At 35.6% G+C, this 8,270-nt stretch overlaps 1 protein-coding gene across 1 annotated transcript; it reads right to left on the bottom strand.

The window, feature by feature from the left end:
- Positions 1–5,129: 5,129 nt before the first annotated feature.
- On the bottom strand, positions 5,130–5,843 carry LOC135152802 (uncharacterized). Its single transcript, XM_064093911.1, has one exon. The coding sequence runs from the start codon at positions 5,841–5,843 to the stop codon at positions 5,130–5,132; it is 714 nt and encodes a 237-aa protein (XP_063949981.1).
- Positions 5,844–8,270: the final 2,427 nt, after the last annotated feature.

Here is an 8,270-nt window from a genome sequence, read left to right as displayed (position 1 = left end):
TCAATCTAGCCAATAATGAAGCAACAAGTTGTTCCCGCGCTCAAACGTGTCAAGAATGAAACTACTAGTTGATTCTAATTTTAAACAACCTAAAATGAAGCTACAAGTTGTTTTCAACTTCAAACGAGTCTAGGATGAAGCTACAAGTTGTTTCCAATTTCAATCTAGCCAATAATAAAGCAACAAGTTCTTTCCGGGCTCAAACGAGTCAAGAATGAAGCTACAAGTTGATTCTAATTTCAAACAACCGAAAATGAAGCTACAAGTTGTTTTCAACTTCAAACGAGTCTGGAATGAAGCTACAAGTTGTTCCCAACTGCAATCTAGCCAATAATGAAGCAACAAGTTGTTCCCGCGCTCAAACGTGTCAAGAATGAAACTAAAAGTTGATTCTAATTTCAAACAAGCGAAAATGATGCTACAAGTTGTTCTCAACTTCAAACGAGTCTAGAATGAAGCTACAAGTTGTTTCCAACTTCAATCTAGCCAATAATGAAGCAACAAGTTGTTCCCGCGCTCAAACGTGTCAAGAATGAAACTACTAGTTGATTCTAATTTTAAACAACCGAAAATGAAGCTACAAGTTGTTTTCAACTTCAAACGAGTCTAGAATGAATCTACAACTTGTTTCCAACTTCAATCTAGCCAATAATAAAGCAACAAGTTGTTTCCGGGCTTAAACGAGTCAAGAATGAAGCTACAAGTTGATTCTAATTTTAAACAACCGAAAATGAAGCTACAAGTTGTTTTCAACTTCAAACGAGTCTGGAATGAAGCTACAAGTTGTTTCCAACTTCAATCTAGACAATAATGAAGCAAAAAGTTGTTTACTGGCTTAAACGAGTCAAGAATGAAACTAAAAGTTGATTCTAATTTTAAACAACCAAAAATGAAGCTACAAGTTGTTTTCAACTTCAAACGAGTCTGGAATGAAGCTACAGGTTGTTCCCAACTTCAATCTAGCCAATAATGAAGCAACAAGTTGTTCCCGCGCTCAAACGTGTCAAGAATGAAACTAAAAGTTGATTCTAATTTCAAACAACCGAAAATGATGCTACAAGTTGTTTTCAACTTCAAACGAGTCTGGAATGAAGCTACAAGTTGTTTCCAACTTCAATCTAGCCAATAATGAAGCAACAAGTTGTTCCCGCGCTCAAACGTGTCAAGAATGAAACTAAAAGTTGATTCTAATTTCAAACAACCAAAAATGATGCTACAAGTTTTTTTCAACTTCAAACGAGTCTATAATGAAGCTACAAGTTGTTTCCAACTTCAATCTAGCCAATAATGAAGCAACAAGTTGTTCCCGCGCTCAAACGTGTCAAGAATGAAACTACTAGTTGATTCTAATTTTAAACAACCTAAAATGAAGCTACAAGTTGTTTTCAACTTCAAACGAGTCTAGGAAGAAGCTACAAGTTGTTTCCAATTTCAATCTAGCCAATAATAAAGCAACAAGTTCTTTCCGGGCTCAAACGAGTCAAGAATGAAGCTACAAGTTGATTCTAATTTCAAACAACCGAAAATGAAGCTACAAGTTGTTTTCAACTTCAAACGGGTCTGGAATGAAGCTACAAGTTGTTCCCAACTGCAATCAAGCCAATAATGAAGCAACAAGTTGTTCCCGCGCTCAAACGTGTCAAGAATGAAACTAAAAGTTGATTCTAATTTCAAACAATCGAAAATGATGCTACAAGTTGTTCTCAACTTCAAACGAGTCTAGAATGAAGCTACAAGTTGTTTCCAACTTCAATCTAGCCAATAATGAAGCAACAAGTTGTTCCCGCGCTCAAACGTGTCAAGAATGAAACTACTAGTTGATTCTAATTTTAAACAACCGAAAATGAAGCTACAAGTTGTTTTCAACTTCAAACGAGTCTAGAATGAATCTACAACTTGTTTCCAACTTCAATCTAGCCAATAATAAAGCAACAAGTTGTTTCCGGGCTCAAACGAGTCAAGAATGAAGCTACAAGTTGATTCTAATTTTAAACAACCGAAAATGAAGCTACAAGTTGTTTTCAACTTCAAACGAGTCTGGAATGAAGCTACAAGTTGTTTCCAACTTCAATCTAGACAATAATGAAGCAAAAAGTTGTTTACAGGCTTAAACGAGTCAAGAATGAAACTAAAAGTTGATTCTAATTTTAAACAACCAAACATGAAGCTACAAGTTGTTTTCAACTTCAACGAGTCTGGAATGAAGCTACAGGTTGTTCCCAACTTCAATCTAGTCAATAATGAAGCAACAAGTTGTTCCCGCGCTCAAACGTGTCAAGAATGAAACTAAAAGTTGATTCTAATTTCAAACAACCGAAAATGATGCTACAAGTTGTTTTCAACTTCAAACGAGTCTGGAATGAAGCTACAAGTTGTTTCCAACTTCAATCTAGCCAATAATGAAGCAACAAGTTGTTCCCGCGCTCAAACGTGTCAAGAATGAAACTAAAAGTTGATTCTAATTTCAAACAACCAAAAATGATGCTACAAGTTTTTTTCAACTTCAAACGAGTCTAGAATGAAGCTACAAGTTGTTTCCAACTTCAATCTAGCCAATAATGAAGCAACAAGTTGTTCCCGCGCTCAAACGTGTCAAGAATGAAACTACTAGTTGAGTCTAATTTTAAACAACCGAAAATGAAGCTACAAGTTGTTTTCAACTTCAAACGAGTCTAGAATGAATCTACAACTTGTTTCCAACTTCAATCTAACCAATAATAAAGCAACAAGTTGTTTCCGGGCCCAAACGAGTCAAGAATGAAACTACAAGTTGATTCTAATCTTAAACAACCGAAAATGAAGCAACAAGTTGTTTTCAACTTCAAACGAGTCTGGAATGAAGCTACAAGTTGTTCCCAACTTCAATCTAGCCAATAATGAAACAACAAGTTGTTCCCGCGCTCAAACGTGTCAAGAATGAAACTAAAAGTTGATTCTAATTTCAAAAAACCGAAAATGATGCTACAAGTTGTTTTCAACTTCAAACGAGTCTAGAATGAAGCTACAAGTTGTTTCCAACTTCAATCTAGCCAATAATGAAGCAACAAGTTGTTCCCGCGCTCAAACGTGTCAAGAATGAAACTAATAGTTGATTCTAATTTTAAACAACCTAAAATGAAGCTACAAGTTGTTTTCAACTTCAAACGAGTCTAGGATGAAGCTACAAGTTGTTTCCAATTTCAATCTAGCCAATAATAAAGCAACAAGTTCTTTCCGGGCTCAAACGAGTCAAGAATGAAGCTACAAGTTGATTCTAATTTTAAACAACCGAAAATGAAGCTACAAGTTGTTTTCAACTTCAAACGAGTCTGGAATGAAGCTACAAGTTGTTCCCAACTGCAATCTAGCCAATAATGAAGCAACAAGTTGTTCCCGCGCTCAAACGTGTCAAGAATGAAACTAAAAGTTGATTCTAATTTCAAACAATCGAAAATGATGCTACAAGTTGTTCTCAACTTCAAACGAGTCTAGAATGAAGCTACAAGTTGTTTCCAACTTCAATCTAGCCAATAATGAAGTAACAAGTTGTTCCCGCGCTCAAACGTGTCAAGAATGAAACTACTAGTTGATTCTAATTTTAAACAACCGAAAATGAAGCTACAAGTTGTTTTCAACTTCAAACGAGTCTAGAATGAATCTACAACTTGTTTCCAACTTCAATCTAGCCAATAATGAAGCAACAAGTTGTTTCCGGGCTCAAACGAGTCAAGAATGAAGCTACAAGTTGATTCTAATTTTAAACAACCGAAAATGAAGCTACAAGTTGTTTTCAACTTCAAACGAGTCTGGAATGAAGCTACAAGTTGTTTCCAACTTCAATCTAGACAATAATGAAGCAAAAAGTTGTTTACAGGCTTAAACGAGTCAAGAATGAAACTAAAAGTTGATTCTAATTTTAAACAACCTAAAATGAAGCTACAAGTTGTTTTCAACTTCAAACGAGTCTGGAATGAAGCTACAAGTTGTTTCCAACTTCAATCTAACCAATAATAGAGCAACAAGTTGTTTCCGGGCTCAAACGAGTCAAGAATGAAGCTACAAGTTGATTCTAATTTTAAACAACTGAAAATGAAGCTACAAGTTGTTTTCAACTTCAAACGAGTCTGGAATGAAGCTACAAGTTGTTTCCAACTTCAATCTAACCAATAATAGAGCAACAAGTTGTTTCCGGGCTCAAACGAGTCAAGAATGAAGCTACAAGTTGATTCTAATTTTAAACAACTGAAAATGAAGCTACAAGTTGTTTTCAACTTCAAACAAGTCTAGAATGAAGCTACAAGTTGTTTCCAACTTCAATCTAGCCAATAATGAAGCAGCAAGTTGTTCCCGCGCTCAAACGTGTCAAGAATGAAACTAAAAGTTGATTCTAATTTCAAACAACCGAAAATGATGCTACAAGTTGTTTTCAACTTCAAACGAGTCTAGAATGAAGCTACAAGTTGTTTCCAACTTCAATCTAGCCAATAATGAAGCAACAAGTTGTTCCCGCGCTCAAACGTGTCAAGAATGAGACTACTAGTTGATTCTAATTTTAATCAACCGAAAATGAAGCTACAAGTTGTTTTCAACTTCAAACGAGTCTAGAATGAATCTACAACTTGTTTCCAACTTCAATCTAGCCAATAATAAAGCAACAAGTTGTTTCCGGGCTCAAACGAGTCAAGAATGAAGCTACAAGTTGATTCTAATTTTAAACAACTGAAAATGAAGCTACAAGTTGTTTTCAACTTCAAACGAGTCTGGAATGAAGCTACAAGTTGTTTCCAACTTCAATCTAGACAATAATTGTGACGGACCCACACTACTGAATATAAAGAACCCGATAAATACCACATCTCAGAATTTTCCAACTCAAATAGAAAGCAAAAGCTGATTAAAACTAATAATTTACATCATTAAATTCAACCAACATAAGTTAACATCCACAACAACTACCCAAACCCGGATCGCCACAGGTAAGAGTATGAACAATACTAACTGTTTTTAAACAAAAGGATTAAGTTACAACTCGTTCAACCTATTACAACTTCACCATCCTTTACTTCTCCCTGGAAGGTCCCTAGAGTTGAACTTTCAAGTCTACCTGGGTGAAACGACGCCTAAAGTCGGTTCCCGAACCTCCACAGTTTTTATGGGCAGTCTGTAGCAAACGCACCACTTTCTCCTTCGATTACCATAGCTTTCTGAACAACTTCTGCGTATGTAGTCAGCTCGAAAGCTGCTACACGACTCCTTAACCAGGGCTTCAATCCTTGCTGAAACCTCTTCGCCCTTTTTTCTTCTGTATCAACATAATCACCAACAAATCTTGCCAATTCCGTAAATTTCTTTTCATACTCCCCAACTGTCATATTCTCTTGTTTCAATTCAAAGAACTTCATTTCCATCTGAGTTTGCATGTAACGAGGAAAATACTTATCCAAGAATATCCTTTTAAACCTATCCCATGGAATAATTGCAGTAGCTTCTAAAGCTCTAGCTGATTCCCACCAATAATTTGACTCGCCTTTTAGAAAGTAAGTAGCATATTCAACTTTTTGGTCATCTCCAACATTCACTAAGGCGAAAGCCTTCTCTATCTCTTTGAGCCAAGCATGGGCTTCTACGGGATCCTGAGTTCCTTGAAACTCAGGGGGTTTGACTGATTGGAAGATTTTAAAGGTCGTAACAGGAGCTGGAGGTGGTTGAGGTGGTTGCATTTGTTGCTGAAGCAATTGTTGTTGCTGCACTAATGTATTTGTTTGCTGACGCAATAGTTCCACAAGTTGAGCGATGTTAGGGTTTGGATCTTCTCCATCCCCACGGTTTGTTGCGGGTCTCCCGCGTGGATTCTTGGGTGGCATTATGCTGAGGTAAAACAAGGGACTGGTTTAATACACATGGTCATACATCTACCAAGATGTCAATTATGCAATCAAACGGATTATAATCATGATTAGGTGAAACATTAATAGTTAAGCAATAAATAGATAGCGAGAAAGAAACAATTCTGGTGCATATGAAGGAAATAAAGGTACAACAAAGAATTCCACACGAGAACTAGTTCAAAGTACGGGTACTGGAAGGAAATAGTTAAGTTCAACAAAAACAACATTATAATAATAGGAATAAACTAGGACGGATAGTGCAACTATCCTATTTGTGGTTGTTAGATCGAAACTCATTGACAATCACTGAAGTTCATTGGCTAACAGCTGAACCAAAAGCTGGCTCTCCAAGAAAATTCCTACTTACTATCTCAAACCTAGATTCACTCTCTCGGATGATAACATCCTAGGTATGGTAATACACTAACTATTAACCTTGCCTACTATGTCATCCTAGTTATTGTTCAGTGACTCAAACCTGTGGCTCTGATACCAACCTGTGACGGACCCACACTACTGAATATAAAGAACCCGATAAATACCACATCTCAGAATTTTCCAACTCAAATAGAAAGCAAAAGCTGATTAAAACTAATAATTTACATCATTAAATTCAACCAACATAAGTTAACATCCACAACAACTACCCAAACCCGGATCGCCACAGGTAAGAGTATGAACAATACTAACTGTTTTTAAACAAAAGGATTAAGTTACAACTCGTTCAACCTATTACAACTTCACCATCCTTTACTTCTCCCTGGAAGGTCCCTAGAGTTGAACTTTCAAGTCTACCTGGGTGAAACGACGCCTAAAGTCGGTTCCCGAACCTCCACAGTTTTTATGGGCAGTCTGTAGCAAACGCACCACTTTCGGGTTTAATTGTAAAATAGAGTTAAAATATTGAGCAAAAGTGCCCAACAAGTATATAATATCCAACCCAACAGTAAATCACAAATAATATGTAAAGCATGGCAATGATATCAAGAATTTAACATGCTTAAAAGATTAATCAATACAATATGATTTAAGCAAAACAGTTTCATTTTTATGGAATTGGAAACTGATTAGACGCTACGAGCTAAGCTGGGTGATCAGCCCACGACAAAGCTCCGAACCCGCATATCCAATACGAGTTCTCAAATATAAAGGATCCTAGGCACACTTTGGCCTTATACAAACATCAGGCTCCCCGCTACAGATGTTTGTAAATGAAATGGTGACTGGCGTCTCAGTCATAAAAACATTTTTCAACCAATTCCCTTTTTAAAACAGATACTTCAAATCATTTTAAAATTACAAATCATCGTTGCATAACAGCTTTTAGAATTCTACTATGCCAAGCGTTCTCTCAAGGGAATGATAATTCATAAAGAAAGATAATAAGAACTATTTATGACAAGACTGGGTAATAGCTATTGAGGGTTAAGTGTTTAGGTTCTTATTTAGGTTCATATGACAACCAAGTGAAGTGGTGTATTAGGTAAAGAATACTTCTGGTTTGTTAACATTGAAGAATTCAAGGTATCAATTCTTAAGATTATTGTAAGCTTATAAAGGGGTTTTAGAGAATCAAGTTTATAGGTGAGAGATATGATAGGTTAAAGCATTAAAGGTTATACATGTTCTTCGTTTATAACAATCTAGAATACTTGGCAGCTAGTAGAGTTCTAAACTTTGATTTCGATGATAAACAAGATTGTAATATTCTAAAAATTAAGTATCGAATCATGGCATCAAAATCTTTAAACAAGTTAGTTGGATAATATACTTGCCTTAAGAAACGTGTAGCACAGCTTACAGTTTAGGGTTGGTCCGCGATTGGCTCTTTTCCTGCTCGCTTACTCGGACCTATAAATAGTAATAATAAACGTGTCACGGTTTCATCTCTACCCATTCGCGGAAAAAAAACAATCATACTTTACACTCTATACAAATACTAAGATAATGGTATATAATATTATATAATCAAATAAGAATTAAATGAAATAAGGAAATAATAATTAAATAAATAATATATATATAATATACAACCACCACATAATATATTACTTACACATAGCATATAAACAAGAATCTCACATATGCATATATACAGATATCATACATCTAACACATAAAATTATTGTCTAATTTACAGTTATTTTTCAGTCACATAAACTGCCGGACAGCCACTGAAAGATTAGCAGTTTACTACCATTAGGCTATCTCAATATGAAATGAACATCAAACAAGAAAGGTAGGATATTCAAAGAGATTTCTAACCATATAAGGTATGAAAACATTGATCAAGTAACGAAACGGGAATTTAAAGTTTAATCCAACTATTTAACACCATTCAGCAGCAAGTATCTCAATTACTTCAGTTTATAGCATGATATATCAAGTCTTTTCTCTAAGCAA

Source organism: Daucus carota, chromosome 5 (genome assembly GCF_001625215.2).
Source record: "Daucus carota subsp. sativus chromosome 5, DH1 v3.0, whole genome shotgun sequence".
In the NCBI taxonomy this organism is placed as follows: Eukaryota; Viridiplantae; Streptophyta; class Magnoliopsida; order Apiales; family Apiaceae; genus Daucus; species Daucus carota.
Note: the sequence above shows the minus strand (reverse complement) of the source record. Positions and strands in the feature narration are given on the sequence as shown.

Coding starts and splice junctions, on each gene's coding strand:
- LOC135152802 (XM_064093911.1), bottom strand. CDS start 5,843: ATGCCACCCAAGAATCCACGCGGGAGACCCGCAACAAACCGTGGGGAT.